We start from the raw sequence: 20,942 nt of genomic DNA on the forward strand, positions 1-20,942 counted from the left end.
GGAAGTTTTAAAGCACATCTGCTTAAAGTGCTTGAGTGCTTAACTCATTCACACCTGTCTCTGCGCCCAGTCATTATTTCAATGCTCTGTTAATTCCGTTCCTCCCATCTCCTCCCCATGGCCCAAGCACTGGTTCTTTGATGGACGGGGAGGTGGAGAGCAAAGAGCAGTGGCAGAGTTTCATGAACCTTTTCTTCTGTGGTGGAGCTGGCAGGAGGAACCTTCTCCTTTGTAAAACACTGATCCAAGTGACAAATAACCCAGCGTTTATTCTGTTGCTGGGCTCCCCAATCTGGTTATTGCCCAAACTTGCACTGTCACTGCAAGGAAAACATCAAGGGCTATGTGGGATCTATGGCAGGGAGAGGAGCAGAGCCCAGGTCCCAGGGAGAAGGCTGTATCTCGCCTTCACCACCTGAGTCCTGCTCCCTCCAATCCTCCTTGCTGTGGTCTGCGAGAAAATGCACAGTGTGATTTTTTTATCTTGTCCCCAGAATTGCTCAAGACTCTGCACACTCCTGGCCTGCTCTGCCCAGGATAACCAGCTGCTGCCACTGCTCTCTTAATGGCTTGGTCATGCTCTCCTCATCTCCAACCAAAACGCTCTTTAAACCTAAAACAAAAATGATTAGGCAGGCTTAGGAAACAGCAAAAGCTTCAAAGGATTAAATGCTAACGCTTCCTGCTACCCTTAGAGAGATCAAACATTCTGCGCTGTTAGCCCTGCAGCAGCAGAAAATGGTACTAAATCTTCCCCAGCAATCAAGGGATTTCAGTGGCAGTGCAAGATTGCATGTAAGGAGGAGCAGGAGACTGATTTATGAGGAAAGATTAAAACGACTAAATATATATCTCTTGGCCAAGCCACTGCTAAGGAGCAATGTGACAACCATGCAGAAGAACCTGAAGGGCACAAAGAACACAGGGAGGGTGGAAAAGGTTGGGGTGTCGTAAAGGATTGTAGAAATGACTCAAAATGTGGGGTGATGGTAGCAATGACTCAAAATTTGGGGATGACGATGTGGTGGCAGGAGGCTGAGGCTCAGTGGTAGCTGCAGACGAGCACCATCGCCTCATGGCTGCAAAGTCATTCCCATCCCCTAAGTCCCATCCCTGCAGTCCTGAGGTTTAAACCCCAGTGAAATCATTGCAAGTGAAACTGCTAATATCTGGTTTTTTAAAAAAAAAAAAAAAAAAATCCTTTTTGGTGAGCTGAAACCAAGCAGAGGAGCAGGATACAGCTCTTTTGGGGTGACCAAAGACCACTTTGGAAATTCATAGGGGGAGGACAGGCCGCTCTCCCATCGATAATTAAAAGCAAAATCCACGGAAAACAATGAGATTGCTGAAGAGGAGGGTGATTCATCTCCTCCAAGAATCCCCGCAGCGGATAAATTTAAGGCCAAAAAGTGGTTTTTTTCCTCAAGGTCTCCGCGGGGCCCGGCGCAGGGCTCAGGGGCCGGCCGGGGTCTGGCGGCCGCTCTTCCCCGCTCCGGGCCCCGCCGGGCGGACTCAGGCCCCCGCCCGGCCCCCGCCCGGCCCCGGCCCCTCCTCGCCGGGCGCTGCCCGCCTGACGCCTCCCCCGGCCGGCGCGGCCATGGCGGCGCGGCGGCGGCGGCGCTGAGCGGCGCGGGGATGGCGGGTCCCGGCGCGGCCCCTCCGCGCCTGGCGCTGGCCCTGGCCGCTCTGGCGGCGCTGGTCGCCGTCAAGTACTACCGGGACGCTGAGGCAGCCCGGCAGCAGGTAACGGGAAGGGGCGAGAGGCGGCGGGGGAAGGGGGGGGGCGGTCCTGAGGCCGCGCTGCCCCTCAGGGAGGGGAGGGCGGGATGAAATGGCGGGCGGACACGATCGCGCCGCCGTGTGAGGGTCGGGGCGGGGGTGGCCGCGGGGCTGAGGGGACCGCGGGCGTTGAGGTGGCCCCCGGGGTTGAGGGGATCGCCAGGTAGCGGTGGGCACCGGGGTTGAGGTGGCCGTCGGGTCTGAGGTGGCCACCGCTGGGCTAAGGGGAGCGCCAGGCATCGGTGGCCATCAGGGTTGAGGTGGCCACTGGGGGTGAGGTAACCTCCAGGTAGCGGTGGCCACAGGGGTTGAGGTGGCTGCTGCTGCGCTGAGGGGACCACCACACATCGGTGGCCGCTGGGGTAGAGGGGGCCACCACCAGGCTAAGGGAAGCCCCAGGCATTGGTGGCCACTGGCGTTGAGGTGGCTGTTGAGGTTGAGGTGGCCGTGGCCAGGCAGCAGTGGCCGTGGCGGTTGATGTGGCCACCAGAGTTGAGGTGGCCATTGGAATTGAAGAGACCACCAGGCAGCAGTGGCCACAGGGTTTAAGGTGACTGCTGCGGGCTGAGGTGACCACCAGGCAGTGGTGGCCACTGGGGTTAAGGTGGCTGTGGCCAGGCTGAGGTGACTGCCAGGCATTGGTGGCTACTGGGGTTGAGGTGGCCACCACCAGGCTAAGGGAATCACCGGGCATTGATGGCCACAGGGACTGAGGTGGCCACTGGGGGCTGAGGTGGCTGCTGCTGGGCTGAGGGGACCACCACATATAGGTGGCCACTGGGGTTAAGGTGGCTGTGGCCAGGCTGAGGTGACTGCCAGGCATTGGTGGCCGCTGGGGTTGAGGTGGCCACAGGGGCTGAGATAGCTGCTGCCAGGCTGAGGTGACTGCCCCACATCAGTGGCTACTGGGTTGAGGTGGCCACCAGGGTTGAGGTGGCCATCATCAGAATGAGAGACCACTGGGTTGTGGTGGCCATGAGGCATTGGTGACTGCAGTCCTGAAGTGGCTGCTGGGTTGAGGTGGCCACTGCCGGGCTGTGGTGACCATGAAGCCGTGGCAGCCACTGCTAGGCTGTGGGGACAAACAGGCACCAGCTGTGGAGCTGGAGGTGGCCATCACCAGGCTGAGGTGACCACTGAGCTGTGGTACTTGCCACATGCCAGTGGCTATGGGCTTGAAGTGGCCACTGCCAGACTGCGGTTTTGCAGAGCTGTGGTGGCCACCGGCCTTGAGGTGACCACAGGGATTGTGGTGGCCACCACCAGGCTGAAACAAGGGCGGAGCTGTGGTGACCACCAGGCACCAGCAGTGACCGTGGCTTTGAGGCAAGCGGAGGAAGAGCAGGAGCACCGGCCCCTCCTCCTCTCGGCGCGGCCTCTGAAGGTGTTTTTCCTTCCGGCTTTATTCCCTGTAAAAAAGGCCCCAAACCCTCAGATGTTGGTGGATTTTTTTCATCCTAGAAATGCAGGTCTTGTGTGCCCTGAGCAACTCCAAACTAGAAGCAGTCAAGAATGGAGGATGTGAGCTGAAAAATGGGAAGGGTTTTTTTTTTAGGGGCTTTGTTGCGGGTTTTTTTTTAATTAGGCTGATTGACATTGTTTTTGATTGTAATCTGTGTAATTCAAGTGGTTGCTGCGTGCTTTGGAGAGAGCGCGCCTTTGTTAAAGACCGCGCTCCCCCGGCGCTTCGCTTCGCCGTGCATCCTTGAACATCTAAAAGGGTTCATGGAAAAGAGCAGACTTCTTGTTCTTGATATTTCTATAGTAAAACGGGAAGTGTTTTTTTTAAAGGATGCCTCTCTTCTTTGTCTCTTCTTGCATTGCAAAAAGGGGAAAATTGCTCAAACCAGTTAATTAGAAGGATTCTTCCTACAGGGACAGAAGGGTCAGGACAGTCACTGCTGGCTGAGAGGACCTCAGCCCTGCCTGACAAAAAGCCTGGTCTTCTGGAGGTTTGGTTTTTTCTAGAGGACGGGCTGTGCCTGGGCGCTGCTGGAGAGGAGAACAAAATGTGAACAGCCCAAGGTTTTTATTTTTCCTTCATGGTGCTTAAAACATATGTCTTGTCTCTTTCTATGGAAATGTTTATTTAGCTAAACAACCCACAGGCAGGTGGGAGAAGAAAACTCTTTGTGAAAAACACAACTCTCCTTTACAAAAAGACTGAAAAAGCTGTCTTACTCCTCTGGCATAAGAAACGTTTTATTTCTTATAATCCCAGATTAGAAATTAAAAAGCAAAAACCCACAAGCTCTGGAGAGCTGTCTTTTAACATGAGTGTTATCAGAAAGCAAAAGGCCAAGCCTCTCTCTCTCCCCTTTTAAACCTAATTTTTATCACGCCTTTTGGCTGGGTGCAGGACTGGTGTGTGCTCTGCAGAAATCTTTGTTCCTCCGTGGTTGGGCTCTTACCTCCGGCCGGGTGGGTCCCTGCGGTCCCGGCGCGGGTGAGGCTGTGCGGAGGGGGCTCACGCCACGCTGCCGCTGAGCTGCCGTGCTTCGCCAGGGTAAAAATAAACGTTTCCAAAGGGAGCGATCTGTTCCAGGGGGGTGTGCAGAACTGATGCGCTCTGCCAGTACTGCCTGGAGCGTGCCTTTGCTGGAGAAGTGGCTGTTTTAACTGGCTCTGGGGAAGAGGCAGCGTCTTCCAGAGCAGGCAGGAGCGGGCAGCGTCGACTGGGGCAGGCAGGAGCCTGGTACCAGCCCGGTGAGCAGGGAGGCTGCGTTCAGCCGGCTGCTGGCACGCGTGCGAGATGTGTGCACACACGTGTCTCCTGACCACAAAGCTGCCATATCTCTGGCCAGTTGTGGTTGTGGGAATAATTATCTGGTGGTCCTGCAGCTGATGGCTTTTCATTGCTTAACCTTTGTGAAAGCGCAGGCTGAGGGGATGGGAGCGTGCTCTCAATTTAGACTGATTTTTGGATGCTAACGTCCAACACCAGGCACCAGTATTCCCCCCTTCACCTTCTGCTGTCTTAGATGCAGTTAGAGATGGTTCTTGTGGATGTGTGGGGTATAACTGGTTCTCTTTCTGCCTTCAGCCCTCATAAGTAAATGCTCATGCCTTTTTCCTAATACTAGAGCAGCAGGCAGTCCAACCAACTAAAAACTTTGTTGCTCATTTGCCTCCCATCCCTTGAGGTCCATGCCTGTGAAGTGCAAAGAGAAGAGAGACTCGACAAGATTCATCAGCAGGGAATCGCTGACGTGCTGTGGAGAGGACTAGGAAATGGTCCGACTCTTCAGAGCTCAGTACGCATCCAGGACGGCCTCCTCTGCAGAGGAGGAAGCCATCGCGCTCCCTGCACGCCGCCCTGCGCCGTGAGCCGGCTCCCCCAGCGAGCAATCACGCGGGCCCTCACGAGGTTCCTGCATTAAGCGCCGTGCACGAGCAAGGGATAGAGCCAAGAAGGATGCTGAAGCCTGGCCCAAGGCTTTGTGGCATGACCCTGGCGCCTGGCTGTCAGGGAACAGGGCAGCTGCTCAAGAAAATGTTGTTATCTCTTTACAGGGCCAAGGCTGTGCATCCCCATTCGTTTGGGGAGCAAAGGCACAGCTTTGGCCCCGGGAACATCGACAGTCTGGAGTGGATTGTTCCTGTGCATAGATAAATAACCATCTCGTTCCTTCGTTCCTTTTTTCAGCCGCATAGTTTCTGCGCGTTCCCCTCCTTGTCTTCCCTCGGCCATGTCTGCGTCCAGAGCTCTGGTTTTTATTCCAGGGTCTTTATTTCTGTCTGTCTCAGTCCTGAAACTGCCCTGGAAGGCTCTTAAGTGCTTTTGTTGCTGCAGTTGACGGGAGCAAAGCCTTCCAGGCTGCATTAGTGCTGCTTCAGGCTGGCAGGCAACAGATGGAAAATAAACTAGTTCAGGAGCTCTGGGGATGGTAATGGTGCTGCAGGCAGTAGAGAATAAACACGGTTAAACAGCAGAATACAGAGTATTTATCCTTGCAGCTTGAGGCTTTTATGGGGGTGGCAGGGGAAGCTGCCCCAAATGATGGGTCACAGGGGATGTGCTGCAGGCTGGCTGGCAGCGATGTGGCTTGTCTGACTCGCTGTATGTCTTTCTCTCCCTCTCACACCGACGTGGAGCTCTCTTGTTCTGCCTGCAAATTGTCCCTTCCCCTTCAGTGCTGAGCGCTGCGGAGTGGAAATGACTAGAAGCATCTAGAGCCTTTCTGGGGCTGCTCCAACATTGCATTTCAGTGGTGTTTTCCACGGGATGATCTCCCTGTGGGCTTTGCAGAGGGAGACACAGGCACAGGGTGGCTGGGATCTTGCAGAAGTTTCTGGAGAAGACTGTGGGATTTGTGGCTCCCCGGTGTATGGCCGAATGAGTAGGCAGTGCTCCCTGCAGAGCAAGGGGCTGAAATCCTCCATCCAGTCCTGAGGATGGAGACCTGGAGGGGAACCTGCCCAGAGCAGGGCACTTGTGTGCAGTGACGCTGGCATGGACCTCAGCACAGGTGGGAGTGAAGTTGCTTTCCACAGAGTTACAAGGGCTCAGTTCATTTCCTTTGTGTTTTTGTAATGTGGATAGTCATGTATTTGACTGCCTTTGTTTCACTGCGCATCAGTTAATTACAGAAATCACGATCTCCAGGTGCTCTGAATATCTGCAGGTTTAGGACTAACTATCTGGAAAAAGTTGGAAATTTTTCTGACACAAGGCTTTGAGGCTGACTCTGAGCAAATGATTCAGTTTGAATTACTCAGCCAGATGTAGTTTTAATATGCTCATGCCAACAGTTCCTGGACACCGATCCCTATTGTAAATAGCACAAAATCCTGCCAAGGGGCATTAATCTCTCGATTTGATGGCTGTTTGTGTGCTGGAAAGAATGCAAATTAACTCTGAAGCTGAGAGGGGCTGGAGTGGATTTCTGCAAGAGGTTGGAATGAAATCTCACTTGCCTCTTCTTCCCAAACTAGGAGCTGGCACTGAAGTCTTTGGGAAATGAGGGGCTGTTTCTCTTTTCTTCTCTGGACACAAACAACGATCTGTACCTCAGTCCAGAAGAGTTCAAACCGATAGCTGAGAAGCTGACGGGTGGGTATCTGTCTACCTTTCAGAGCTCTATCTGCACAGACCGAGCAAAAGCCAAAGATAATGCACTCAACAGTTTTTATTCATGTCTCTATTTTTTTCTGGGTGCTGTTTTGGGTCTTATTTACATGAAGAGAGACTGCTAAGCTTTACATGTTTTTGAAAAGGCTTAAGCTCTAGACATCACTTTCACAAAGTAGAGTTTTTATAAGATGGAAGATCCCATTGCTGGACTAACAAAGTACATAAGTTACTTTGTCTAGAGCTTAAAGAGGATTTGGGATGGGTGAATGCAACAATTACAGCTCAGCCGGGGCTAGGCCAAAACCATTAGTGAGTGGCAGCGCTTCGTTCGCACGCTCCTCCGGCTATAGCAGTCTGTCTCACCTAGCAATTGTGAGAGATCATGTTTGGAGACTGGATCAGCGTGTGGCCGACATCTCTTGGTGGTGCCAAGCAGGAAGAAGTGTGGTGATGATAATGTGCGAGAGAGCTTACAGCACAGTCGAAATACAGACAGTTGTTTGCTTGTGCTGTAATGAATTGGCTAGAGCATGTGTTCTGATCCCTCCTCGGTGAAATGAGACTGCTTAGCCGAGCCGTGGGGTTTAGAAAGTTGTCTGCTAAAAAGAGAGCTCCCCTTTAATTCATGCGGCCAAAGCTGAGCTCTGGGGTGAGTCTGAGTTCGGCCGCTGCGTACAGCGTAGGGACAGCTGGGAAACTCCCAGTGCTCCTGGATTTGCCAGGATAAATGTGTAATCACAATTGCTTAAAAGGGGAGGGAAGGGAAACAGCTGCTTAAATTCCTGTCCCTTTGTCTAGGGGTTGCTCCCATGTCAGAATTTGAAGAGGAGGAGACGCCTGATCCAAGCGGGGAGACGTTGTCCATTGTGGCTAAATTCCAGCCTTTGGTCATGGAGACGATGACGAAGAGCAAAGACGGTTTCTTGGGAGTAAGTATCATGCAGGATGTGTATGGCCAGAAACTCTGGTATAAACAAGTCCTGTGGGCTGGTAACATCAGCTGGAATAAGCGCTAGCCTGTTGGGAGGGGGAGATGGTGTTGCTCAAGCCCATGGGATTTGCTTTGACAAGCAAGCTCACCGCTTTCTGCAGCGTTTCATTGTTTTCAGTGCACTCAGCAGCACTGTGCCCCAATTAATACGCCCTTCCTGGGAAGCTTGAAGCAGACATTCGAGATGGCTCTCGTGGAGCTAAGTCCAAAAGCAGTGGTGTTACGTGGTACGTGCCCCTCTCCCATTTTCTATTAGTAACATAATTGAAAGTTGATGGAACTATTTGGTGGTTTTTGGGGTGGTAGGAAAGATTTAAAACATGATATATTTTTTTTCCCCTTCTTCAAAGCCTATTTACGTCCGTCAGCGCTACTGCACATTTGAGGAGTCTGGCCTAGGCTCTGATAGTGTCTTTTGTTCACAGATTTCTCACGTTGCTCTGTCTGGGCTGAGGAATTGGACTGCCCCAGCAGCCCCTATGAGTGTGATGCTTGCCAGGCAGTTTAAAGCCTTTCTTCCTCCAAAGAATAAACTGAATCTTGGGGATCCGTGGTGGATAATTCCCAGTGAATTGAACATCTTCACTGGGTATCTTTCCAACAACAGATTTTACCCTCCACCCCCCAAGGGCAAAGAGGTGAGATATGAAACTTAATTTCTATATACCTGAGAGGTAGTTTGTGTAAATGTTCTGCCTTATAGCCCAGATGAATCGCAGGAGTCCCTTGGGTGGACAAGGTTGTTGTGTTGTGTCTCCCTGGACTTTCTAAGGGAGCAAAAAGGCTGCAGCGTACAGCCAGGAGCACCGTCTCCTAAACTGGAGGTAAAACTTGAGAGCAGACAAAAGCTTTGGGTGTCTGTCACGGCCAGAGGAAGCTGACTTGGGTAACTTCATCTTGCTTCATTGAAGTGTTTGGGTTTTTAGGCTAGTCTTTCCCGGACAGGGAGCGTTATTCCAAAAGCACTTCTATGAAGTGGTTGTGCCTTGTGGAACAGTTGCCGTGTGCCAACCCAGAGGTGAGCGTTTCATTGACAAGCAAAACGATGTGTATACAGAGTTTGTAAAGCCAGGCGTGTATATGGCTCTCCCCCGGGGTGCCCGGGTAGGTGTTAGTGATCACACAGTTGATACACCTTCGCAGCCGGGTGTGTTTATTGATTGCATACCCACTCTTTCAAAGTCTTAAGTGGTATTGATGGAGGCAGCCTCATAGATCAGTTTACCGTACTCAGACATTCAACCGGCTGGGATGATGGAAACTTGCAAACAATGGGAATAGCATAAAAAGCGTGGAAGATGGATTTATTTTTAAAGCAGTCTCTTGCTTTTTCTCCTTGTTTTGTGATTAGGTAGGTCTCCGAGCTAATTTTTAAGTCATAGCAGTTCTCTTGCCTTCCTGATCTGGTGTTACTCTGGAGCTGCAGCTGACCTGCGGTGGAGGAACTGTTCTCATTTTTGCTCTCTTACAATTCTTTCTCTAGATCATAATCCACAGGCTTCTGAGCATGTTCCACCCACGCCCCTTCGTCAAAACCCGCTTTGCTCCCCAGGGTGCTGTGGCCTGCATCCAAGCCATCAGCACCTTCTACTACACCGTAGCGTTCAGGTAAGGCCGTGGGTCCGGGTGTTAGAGGAGGGCTCGGGGGCACTTCTGAATTTGTTCCGTATCTCAGGGGAGTGGAGAAGGCTGCTGTGAGCCCGTGGCAGAGAGCGTGCGTGTCATTGCATGTGCAGTTGTGTTCCCAAGCGAGACCAGATGTGTCCTGGCTGGGAGGGAGGAAGAGGGTGGTTCCCAGCCAGCTCTTGCCTGTGTGTGCTGCTTTGCTGGCGCCCGAAGAGGGCACCCGTGCTCCCAGTGTCACTGTGTCCCTGGTGAGACAGGGACTGTTGCCCAGATGCAGAATAGCAGCTGTTCTCCATCACCCTTGGTTTGGAGCTATCCCTGGCTGAAAGGGGAGAGTCTCGTTAGCAAGAAATTTGTTAGATTTTGCTTAATGGGGGGGGCGGAGTGTGTTTCCAAGGGGGGGAGTCTGGGGAATTGTTCCCTTGTTTTACTGAGAGTGTTACACGCAGCTTTTATTTGCCTGATCAAGCTGGAAGGGAGGCTGAAGGGGTCATAGTCTGTTCCTGGGTTTCAGGGAATGATGATGTAATTCATCCTTCCTGAATGGACACTTACTGCCCAATTCCGAAAGGCATCGATACTGGAGATGATCCTGACCCAGGGGATCTGCTCCAGTCTTTTATTCTCTTCATTGTGTGACACGAAAAGCTTTTTAAACTGAATCTCTCTGCACCAATTTAGCTTCATAATTTCTGGTGCCTGGAGATAACTTTTCCCTGCTGTCATCTGCAGTGCATGATCCATTCTCTCCTCCCGGCACTGCAGCTGATGGCTCCTTTCTCATTTCAGGATCCATGCTGAGTTCCAGCTGAATGAGCCACCAGACTTCCCCTTCTGGTTTTCCCCAGGCCAGTTCACAGGTCACATCATCCTCTCCAAGGATTCTTCCCATGTCCGAGAGTTTAAACTCTTCGTCCCTAACAACAGGTACAGCTGTTTCTTGCCCTTCCTGGGTGCTGATCAGACTGGAGGATTGTTATACATGAAGCCCAGTGGAACCTGGGGCTCTGGGATCCTCTCCTTGCAGGACTGGGGGCTGTGCGTGGGGGGAGGCTGGGGGACTCTATTTCTATGAAGATCCAAGCGCAGTGACAGCGCTGTCCCTTGCGGTGTGGGGGCATCCTGGCCCGTGCAGGGACAGCAGATCTGCAGTCTGAGCTTTGGCTGTTTGCTTATCTGTTTTCCCTACACATCCTTCTCTGCCAGCGGTCGTCACAGTCATCGTGTCCTCAATTCTCTAGATACAGTTGCTCCCTAAACAGGTTCTGATGCAATTTTTCAGGAATAGCTCAGTTTATCAAGAGGTCTGGGGAGCACCTGGCTTGGACGAGGCAGGGAGGGACGAGGGCAGAGGAGGGGCAGGGGGGAAGCAGAGCAGAGGTTACTGGGGACGTGGAGCACGGCGTTGGGGATGGATGTTCTTGCACAACCTGACTGCAACTGGCACATGCTTCAAGCCTGAGCTGCCCTGTGCCAAACCACTTCAGAGGGAGGTACCCGCAGGCCAATGGGAAGACGCACAAGGATGGGGAATTTTTAAGTTGTTCTGGTATTGCCCTAGAGACAGGCAGCAGCCTCTTCGTTAGGAGCACTGCTGCAAGTGCTGCTCCCCTTGACCTGTCCCAGCGGTCCCTGGCTGTGGCAGGGACTCCTGCAGATGTCACATACCTGTTGCAAGCTGCAGAAGGCTCCTTGGGTATCTGTGATGGATGACCTCATGCTTTTCAGCCACGTCCCTGGAAAATCTGAGTGAATCGAGCTCAGCAGTTGTCTGTAAAACTGGCAAATGCATCTCTAGTCACTGAGGATCCCTGACCCATTTCGGGGTCCGATTCACTCACCAGTAGCTGTCCCTTGGTACTTGGAGGATGGGGAGAGGCGGGCAGGGGGTGGAGAGCAGCCACGGGCAATCCCAGTGCCTGGCTTAAAGCACCAAAGTTCAGCAAAGCCTGATGCTCTTGCTTCAACCTATTTTTTGCTTGGTGTTTCACAGGTTAAGCTTTTGTGTGCATAGCTTTGCACTAGCTCATTCCTGCTCTCTGGCAAGCAGCTGGAAGCGTTTCAGGGGAAAGAAGCTTCAAATCTCTTTGCCCATGACGGCTGGAGTGAAAATTCTATTATAACATTACCCTGGCGACTCAATCCCTATGGCTCTGTCAGCACATTTGTTACAGCAAGCAGACACTTACAGCTCTGCCAGCAACTCCTTATGAAAGCCTTTCACTTCCAAAAAACACTTTTAAAAGTTCAGCAGGATCAGAACGTGCAAGTGCTGGGGAGGAAGGGGGAGAAAACACACCTCTCTTGAGTACTTTGACAGTACTCAAAGGCAGGAGCGGGGGCCTGGGCCCTGATCCAGCAGGGATCTCGTGTTGCTGGTGATCTCCAAGGAGCCAGAGGCTCTGGGCTTCAGTGCTGGCCCTGCAAGAGGAGCACTGGATGTTCTCATTCGTTTGGGGTTTCTCATACACAGCTTTAGCCTTGGGTGACTCTGAACATACTGGGTTCACCTTGCAGGTCCCTGAACGTTGATATGGAGTGGCTGTATGGGGCGAGCGAGAGCAGCAACATGGAAGTGGATATCGGTTACCTGCCTCAGGTCTGTAGTCGCTCTCAGTCCTCCGTATGTGGGCAGCATCTCAGCAGGGATTTATGGTGCTGTGCCCCTAGGCTGTACAGCCTCAGTTATCCCTGTTCTTTAGAGCTTTCTCTTGAATATTTCAATATAATAATATACTCTCTGTTGATCTGTGTATGTCCTCTGGAGCAGGATGGCTCCCTATTGCCAGTTCTTGTGATTTTTTTTTTCCCCTCTATGTGGGTTGAATCCTAAGCTCCTGGAGTCATGTGACTTTTTCCATTGTTAAAAAGTTGTCTGACAGGCAGTGGGGGAAGATTAGGAGCTGAACCCAGGTCCTGAGCCCAGAGGGGTGTATGAACAACAGCGTGTCTGAATTTAGAAACTGCATGAGGTTATTCCTCTATTTTGTGGTAAGCCCAGCTCTTGGGACAGGAAACATAAGTCAGGATTTTGAATGCCTGAATTTAAAAGTCTCGTTTTCTCCTAAACTAGATCCATGTTTCTTTTTAATTGTCAAAAGTCAGGAAAAGAGACTTACAAAATAATTTCAGATGTACCAGGAGAGTGAAGTACAGGGCAGCTCCTGAGCAGCTGTTGCACCCTCTTGTGGCTAGCGACAGGCTGCGTGGGGCTGCGCTGCTGATGAGAGCCAGAGCTCCAGACTAGCCCTGCACATCCCAGTGATTTTAGGGATCTGGTGGTGTCCCACAGTCAAAAATCTCCTCTGGGAAGGTGGGAACATGGAGTGAACAGTGTGCATTTCCAATCTAGCGAGCACAGTTGGACAATAACTGAAGGGAATGAAGCTGCTTTCCTGCTATTCCCCAATAAAACACATCTGCAACTGGTAAAGTGCAGCTCTGGGAGACAATAGATCAAGCTGTATCTTCATTAGAAGCTGCACAGTCTTATTTTGCATCTTTATCCTGTCCTGGAATACAGCAAAACCAGGAGTGGGATGTCTGCAGTGTCCAACTCAGCCTGTTCCCCTGCAGATGGAGCTGGAATCGACAGGGCCTTCAGTCCCCTCTGTGATCCATGATGAGAATGGAAATGTGATTGACAGCAGGGATCCCTCAGGGGAGCCCATTCAGTTTGTGTTTGAAGAGATAACCTGGCAGCAGGAAATCCCCTGGGAAGAGGCAGCCCAGAAGCTGGAAGTGGCCATGTATCCATTTAAGAAGGTGAGGAAGGGGCCGGGCTCTTCCTTGGCACGTTTATTTGGGGCAGGTGATCTTCACTGAGGTGTCCGGTCACCTCGAGGACCAGCAGAAACCAGAGGCCACAACCTGGTCAACGTTCAGAGCAGTGTGAGGTCTCCCAGCTCAGCGTCTGCCTCCCAGACACCGCGTGTGTGGCTTGATGGACTTTCCAGTTTCCAGATGAGGGAGTTCAGCATCTCTGAAAGGCCATTTGGGGTTGCACAGAAGCACAGGCAGGAGCAAAGCATAGATGTCACATGTCCCGGGCTTGTATTGTAAATGTAGGCTCATCCTTCCTTCCTCTTATCAGTAGCTGCCGATGTGATTTCTGAGTGCGGCAGGTAATCGTGCTGCTTACAAACAATTTTCCTCTGGCGTTACTTTTGCAACATTCAGCTACCTTTGGACCAAGCTTTCCTTATCAGCAGAAAACACACAATCCGCCTGTGCCTCTGCATCCCGCAGGGAGACACAGATTTATAGCGTTGGGTGACCCAAACTCTGTAACATGCCAGTAGCCTGTGGAGCAGATGGCTACTGCCTGTCACTGCTTCCTTGGCTGAAGGGACACATTTCAGTGGCTGACTCCTTGTGCCTGAGCTTACAAATGTCCCTTTGAGCTGCCAAGATGTTAATAAAGTTCCTTTCATTTGAGAGATTGGAACAATCTCTGCGCAGGGTCCCTCACAGCCAGTTTTTAGGCTGTTTCAGTGAGGTTTTGCAATAAATATCTCAAGGCCAGATTTCCCAGGCTGCTGAGGTGTGTTTGCAGACAGCCTGCCCACAGTTGTGCAGGTGCTGTCTGCAGCGTGTAAAGATGGGGCTCTGCGGGTGCTGGTAACAGCCCACGTGCTGTGAGGGCTCGCTACAGTCTCGCCAGGAGATGAAGTTGTCCCTGGGGAAAGTACCACAGTTGTCGTTTGCTTTAATCTGCAGGAACTACTGCAGTTTAAACTCTGTGTCACCTCTGGGATGTGGCTGTGTCTGTTTCTCAAGCTGTCTCTCTGCCTCCAGGTCTCCTATCTTCCCTTCACACAAGCTTTTGAGAGAGCAAAAGCAGAAAAGAAGCTGGTGCACTCGATCCTGCTGTGGGGTGCCCTGGATGACCAGTCCTGCTGAGGTGAGGCCATTCCCAGTGTGGCTGGAGGAATGATGTGCCTCGTTCAGGCTCTGAGAAGAGCTGGGGGTCAGGGAGCTGTTCATGATGTTGTGTTACTTGTTTTGGCACTGAAGATGCTGAGCAGAAAAGGGCTGGAAGTGGGGAGTTACTGATCAGAGCTTAGGTCCCCAGGGGCAGAATCTATTTGAGACAATCTTGAGACCAACTCGCTAATTGAGGTGCCTTTGTCAAGGTGGAGACATGGGTCTGGTCTTTCTCCATTCTCTTCCCCTCTCAGTCTGCTTGGGTAGAGGCAGCATCTGCAGGGTGAAAGGGACACTGCTCTCTGCCCCTGACACCTGCACAGGAGAAGCCAGAGCCAGATGTGGGCTTGGGGTTGTCCTGATGTGTAGCTGTTTCCCCCCTTCACACCTGAGAACTTACGTGCCACGTTGGGCAGGAGCGATGGGTGAGAGAGGGGCGGGTATTGTTACTCCTGTGTGCCCTTAAAAACTCGCCAGCATTTATGGGCCCTGCTCGGCATGAACAGCAAGAGGCACTCAGGGTGAATCCGCGGGGCCTGATCCTTTCCCAAGTGCACCAAACCAGTCCAGCTCCATGGTGAGCTTGTCCTGGTCCTTCTCTTTGCCTTGCAAGTGGCTGGGGTCTGCTCTGGTGAGTCTCCTCTGCCAGCAGCACACACGGGAAACAATAAGCTGTGGAAAACTGCCAACAAAGGAGAAAAAAGACAATGGGCCAGGTTGGGGGGAGCCTGAACCAGCTGCCACAGCAACCAGAGTGGTGACATGGCCATGGCATCAAACATGGCAACAGTCAGCTCAGGAAACTCATCAAACCACTCTCTGCCTCTCTTCCTGTGCCAGGTTCGGGGCGAACTCTCCGGGAAACCGTCCTGGAAAGTTCGCCCATCCTCGCCCTGCTGAACGAGAGCTTCATTAGCAGCTGGTCGCTGGTGAAGGAGCTGGAGGAGCTGCAGGTGAGTGTCGCAGCCGCATCGGCCGCCTTCGCATTCGGTGCTGGTGAGCGCAGACTGCGCTTGGCACGGGGGTGCCGGCAGGAGCGGGCAGCTCACACCTGTGCCAGGGGGGATTTTGGTTCCAAGCCCTCCATGTCCTCCAAGCCAGTGACTATAGGGGCCAAGCAAACACCAGATGGAGGCAGGCTAAGAAAACTGCACAATGACCCCCTTCGCTCTGTCAGCATGCCAGTATTCAAAGCTAAACCAGATGCTTCACTGCGAGATAGCCCTGCCCAAGGCCATTTGTGCCATCAGCAAACTGACTTCTCGGTAACCCAGGGAGCAACCAAATACTGTCTGAACCCTGAGTCTCCTGATTGCACCTTTCCCCACTTACGAGCCTGTCTGGGCCTGGGCTGTCAGCTGGGGTCCGTCACAGAGCTGGAGACTGGGAAGAGCTGGGCTCAGCCTGTTGGCACTCCTGGGAGCTGCCAGCAATGGGGTGATTTTATTATTCAGGGAAAAAATCTACAGCTGAAAAGTGAGGGGGAGACTGACGGAAGGGGAATAGTAAAGCAGATGGTAAGAATGGAGCCAGTTACTACCATGCTGCAAAGTAGCTTTTCGGTCTGCCTCCTCCTCCTGGGTTCGGTGTACAACTCCTGCGCTGTTCTGCTAGTTCTGGTGTGCACTGGCATGTTTCTCTGGGGTCTCTTTACAGAGCAACAGAGAGAATGAGTTCTACAGCAAGCTGGCTGACCTGCACCTGGAGAAATACAACTTCCCCGTGGAGATGATCATCTGCCTCCCCAACGGCACAGTGGTACGTTCGTTACCCCTTTAGCTGGGCTTGGCTCTTCCCATCTGGATGTGCTGCTCTTTCCAGGGTCATCTGCAGACCCTGAAGTGGGTGCCTGCTCCCCCAGCCATTCCCTGCCTCCTCGGGCCTCTGTGGGGCCGTAGTCCTTCACGGTGCTGTGCTCTCAGGGATGCTGTGGCAGACAGCAGGTCTACCAAGAAATCTGAAACAAATGTCTGTTTATTCAGAGACAGAACAACAACAGCTCAGGGGAGGCGGCGGGGAACGATCAGACTTGAACCAAATGTCTGCCTGTGATTCCTCATTGTCCCCGGTTGGAGTCAGTGACCTTTGGGAAGCCACTGTAGCTTGTTTCCTGCACCCATCATCCCTTGTGCTCATGCTTTGGAGGACACTTTTTATCAGCACCTTCTAGCACATTTATCTTTCGATTCCCCGAGTTTGTCACGGCAGATCAGCCATTAGCAAGTCCACACGCCTCAGCTCTGTTGTTCCCCCCAGCAGCCCCCCTGCCTTGAACTTGAAGAGTGACAACAGTTCTGACACTTGACAGTGCAGCGCTTTGCTGTGTGGCAGTGGCCGGGCTGTCTGCAGCGGAGGATCCTGCCAGGCCTAAACTGATTGTGCCCCACACTCCCCAGATACTCGCCTGTAACGCGCGCAGTGACTCCTCGCTGTCTCTCCAGTGGCTGCCCTCCAGATGAGGCCGTGGGCTGGTGGGTGCCTTCAGCTCAGTGGCCACACGTCCCCCTTGCCCACCTCCACGGGGGAGCGGAAAGCACGGAGACAGCTGAAGCTCAGGGGCTGGTTTCGTGGCTGTGCTGGGCTGAGAGCACACACCCTGCAGTCAGCATGGTCGGGCTGCCACCTCCCAACTCCTGCTCAGAGCCAGGTCTTACACCTGCGTGACTTTTCCCAAATTGCCTTCATCATCTTCTTATCCTAAGTGACAGGCCAGCACTCTTGGGGGAAGAAACAGACCACTGTCTTCCACACATCTTTCTCTGTGAAATGCAAACCTGAATCACAGATGCTGACTTAGCAGAATCACAGAATCACAGAATCTTTCAGGTTGGAAAAGGCCCTTGAGATCATCAAGTCCAACCCTCAGCCCAACTCTACAAAGTTCTCCCCTACACCACATCCCCCAACAGCTCACCCAAACGACCCTTAAACACACCCAGGGATGGGGACTCCACCCCCTCCCTGGGCAGCCTATTCCACTCTCTGACCACTCTTGCTGGGAAATATTTGTTCCTCATGTCCAGTCTGAACCTCCCCTGTTGCAGTTTAAAGCCGTTCCCTCTTGTTCTGTCACTAATCCCCTGGGAGAAGAGACCAGCACCAACCTCTCCACAACGTCCTTTCAGGGAGCTGTAGAGAGTGATGAGGTCTCCCCTCACCTTCTCCTCCTCACACTGAACAGTCCCAGCTCCTTCAATCGCTCCTCACAGGATTTATTCTCCAGGCCCTTCCCCAGCTCGTTGCCCTCCTCTGCCCTCGCTCCAGCCCCTCGAGATCTCTCTCATATTGAGGTGCCCAAAACTGGACACAAATTTGCAAAGTATTAGAGATTCTTTGAGTTGTTACAGTCTGGTCACCTGTGTCCTGGATAGAGGCCAAGGCAGTGGATGGGGAATTGTTCTGGCCCTTAAAGTCTCCTCTCCACTGTTTTCTTTCCCAGGTTCACCATATCAATGCCAACTACTTCCTGGACATTACTTCTATGAAGCCTGAAGATGTTGAAAGTAGCATCTTTAGTTTCTCAACCAATTTTGAAGACCCTTCTACTGCAACTTACCTCCAGTTCCTGAAGGAAGGACTGCAAAGAGCAAAACCATACCTGCAGACCTAAAAACGAAGGCACCTGAATACCCCATGCAGATGGCCAAAGACTTCAGAGATCTATTTTGATTACAGCAATTAAGATGCAGACAGTCCCAGCACTGGGGCTTTGCTCTTGTTGCTGGTTTGAGGCTAAGGTTCAAGTGATACCAGTTTACATAACCTGCCCTTTTGAGTTCAGGCAAATTTTTACAGGAGTGAAAATACTTGAATCTATAAACATTCTCGGTGCATACGCCTTGGTTTGCCGCCCACCCTCATCTTTTTCCAGCTCCTGTTCAGACTCTGTGGGGAAACTCGAGTAACAGCTATACCAAGCATCACCCGGAAACCCTCAAGGACTGGACTGTGCGTTGAACCACGGAGAGCAGTGTTGCCGTTACGACCCAACGCTCGTGGTGCCTGTGCCCTGTGGGTGAGGGCGCAGAATCCAGCGCAGGTGGGAAGCTCCCTCCTGGTAGCCGGTGTCCTCCACACCTCCTCACCAGCGGCAGCTCTGAGCTGGAAGCTGCCCTGTGGCTTGGACGCCAGCTCTTCGCGACAGCGTTTATTGACAGCAGTGGCAACCGATGCGTGATGGGACTGTGGCTGGTGGAGTTTCAGCCCAGAGGCCAGAGCTCTGGGGTGGCCTCTCCCAGCACCCTGCGTGACGGGACGGGCGAGCGGTCTCACTTACTCAGGTTCTCTGCGTCTGAGGAAGGTGCTGAGGTTGACCCAGTGAAGTTAGGAATGGAGACCAGGGCGTTAGGGGTACAGTACAGCTCAGAGACACCAGGCGTGGATTAACTCGGGGGGATTAGGGGCCAGAGCCCCTGTTAGTTCCACCAGTGGGAACACGGTGGTGAGCAGTGCCCCCACCCCATTCAGCCCAGGGCCACCAGCTTTGAGGGTTTTGTGCTCCCAGTGTCTCAGAGGTGGTGAAATGCTCCGTCCATGTTTGCTTTGAGCTTCCCAGTCACTGAACAATGAACCACAATGAAGTTCCCTTTGGGAACAGGAGCTTCAGCGTTGCCCTGAGAGCATTAACTGGTTGAAAGCTGAGCAGTTTTAAAAGCCAGCGGTACTAAAGCAATTTTCAGGAGATTTTTCCAAAGAAATTCTTCAGGCAGAACGCCATTGTCCCTTACCTGTAAGCACCCAGAGCAGTTGCTCCTACTCTGTACCAATGCCTGGCTATGGGGTGAACGTAATTTGGAGAAGGAAGGGTTCAATGAAATGGGGTTTAAAGCATATTCCCAGAGATAGTGAGAGGCAAAGCATCTTCAATAGATGGCTGCAAACAGCCATGGTTCTTGATGCTTTTTCTGCTCTCTGAAGCACAGTTTTGCTGGACCAAATCAAACAGGGGGAAAAGCCTTTTTTTTTTTTTTTAGTTTTTTTGGAAGGGGTATTTTCATTGCTGGGCTCCAGGACTTGGGAGGAACCCAGAAGTGGTGATGACTCCGTCCCCACCCTGCCCCAGCCCTCCTGTCTGTATCCATGGCTGGAGACTGAGCTTCGGTGGACCTCTGGGCTGAACCAGTGTAGCTTCACTAATTGCTCTAGTGAGATTAATTACCCCTGGGATGTTTCTCAGTATCAGCTTTATAACTATGCATTAGCTCTGCACTTTTCTCGCACTCCAAGGGGCCTGCAGTAATGACAGGCCTGGATCCGAGAGCACTTTCAGCTGCGGAAAGTGCCAAAGCCTCCAGGCAGCTTTTGAGACCGAGCTCCTGTCACACCAGCGGTCTCGTCCCTTTGGGGGACTTTGGTCTCGTCCTTTTGGGAGACTTCAGCCCGAGCGGAGAGCAGCAGAGGAGAGGGAGTGCCCACCTCCCCCCGGCTCCTCGGGAGGCACAGCTGCAGTGTAGATCTGCCCTTCTGGCTTTCACAAAGCTTCCCGTGAGGTATTTTTGCTGCACCTTTCCTGAGCCCCTCGGTCAGGGGCTTCACACTCCCAAGCGGTGTCTGTCAGCTGTGCCGGGGTGCAGAGTTCATTCCATTTGTTTTCCTTCCCAACGGTTTTGCAGCAGAAGGGGCTGGAGAGGGCAGTGGCTGAGCAGGCAGGGATTGCTTTTGTCTTTCAAGGCTTGGAAAAAACAGGCAAGGCAGCGGTTCTGCAGGGCCAGGGCAGCCCCCCTGCCTTGTGCTGTGCTGAGGTCGGGCGTTCCGAGGGGCAGCATCCCTCCTTTGATGCTGCAGACGCAGAGCTGCCTCACAGAGACGGTGCCTGCGGTACTCCCACGCACAAGCAGGGTCTGTGTCTGAACCTGCCGTGAGCCCAGACTCGCACAAAGCCTTCAGGATCCCTCAGAGTACCTTGGTTTTTCTCTCGTGAACCACCGGGCTCTTGCGGCCCTGCCCAGAGCCACCTCCCGAGCGCTGCCGGAGCTCGGGGTGAAGGGGGTTAGTCTGAACCGAGGCAGAAGGAGCCCAAAGAGCCGCCCCCAGGCCAGAGCAGTTTTGGGGGATCTAGGGGGACTCGACGGTGTCCCCCTATTAACCCATTAACTGCCAAGCTGCCTCACTGATCCCTCACTGCCCAGTTGCTGCCATGGGTGGGCTGCGGACAGAAGCTGTTGCCTGAAGCTTTTATTAATTCGTGCCGAGCTTTTTGTCTCCTATTTGTAAACTTACTAAGTTGGGGTTGGTTTTTTTTTTTTTTCTGATAGGTTTGTGATACCTCGCGGGGGGAGGAGGTGCTGCCTTCCCCCACCTCCTGCGCTTTGTGACGCTCTGGTCTGAAACCCACAGCGGGCCAGGGCCGATGTTCTGTCAGCGAGGGTCGGGGGAAGCAGCCCCCAGCGGTTCGGTGCCGGTCGGCGTGAGGGGCCCTGGGCCCCGGCTGTAGCTGCACTTGTTAAACCATCCCACCCGCCTCGGCCTCCTGCTGTCCTTGTCTCCGGGGGGCGGGCGGGGGGCGGCTAGGCCGGGTTTGGGGGAGCGGGGAGGTGGGAAGGGCTG

General features: G+C 52.9%; 1 protein-coding gene across 1 annotated transcript; it reads left to right on the top strand.

Annotated features, from left to right (window-relative positions):
* The first annotated feature begins 1,594 nt into the window (after positions 1-1,594).
* On the top strand, positions 1,595-20,856 carry SELENON (selenoprotein N). The gene is made up of 12 exons (XM_074850914.1): positions 1,595-1,743; positions 6,715-6,832; positions 7,652-7,782; positions 8,270-8,482; positions 9,328-9,452; positions 10,260-10,397; positions 11,988-12,069; positions 13,047-13,235; positions 14,268-14,373; positions 15,237-15,349; positions 16,053-16,154; positions 17,836-20,856. Exons 1-12 carry the CDS (start codon positions 1,636-1,638, stop codon positions 18,004-18,006), a joined length of 1,596 nt encoding a protein of 531 aa, XP_074707015.1. The 5' UTR covers positions 1,595-1,635; the 3' UTR covers positions 18,007-20,856.
* Positions 20,857-20,942: the final 86 nt, after the last annotated feature.

This window comes from Strix aluco, chromosome 26, assembly GCF_031877795.1.
Source record: "Strix aluco isolate bStrAlu1 chromosome 26, bStrAlu1.hap1, whole genome shotgun sequence".
Classification (NCBI taxonomy): domain Eukaryota; kingdom Metazoa; phylum Chordata; class Aves; order Strigiformes; family Strigidae; genus Strix; species Strix aluco.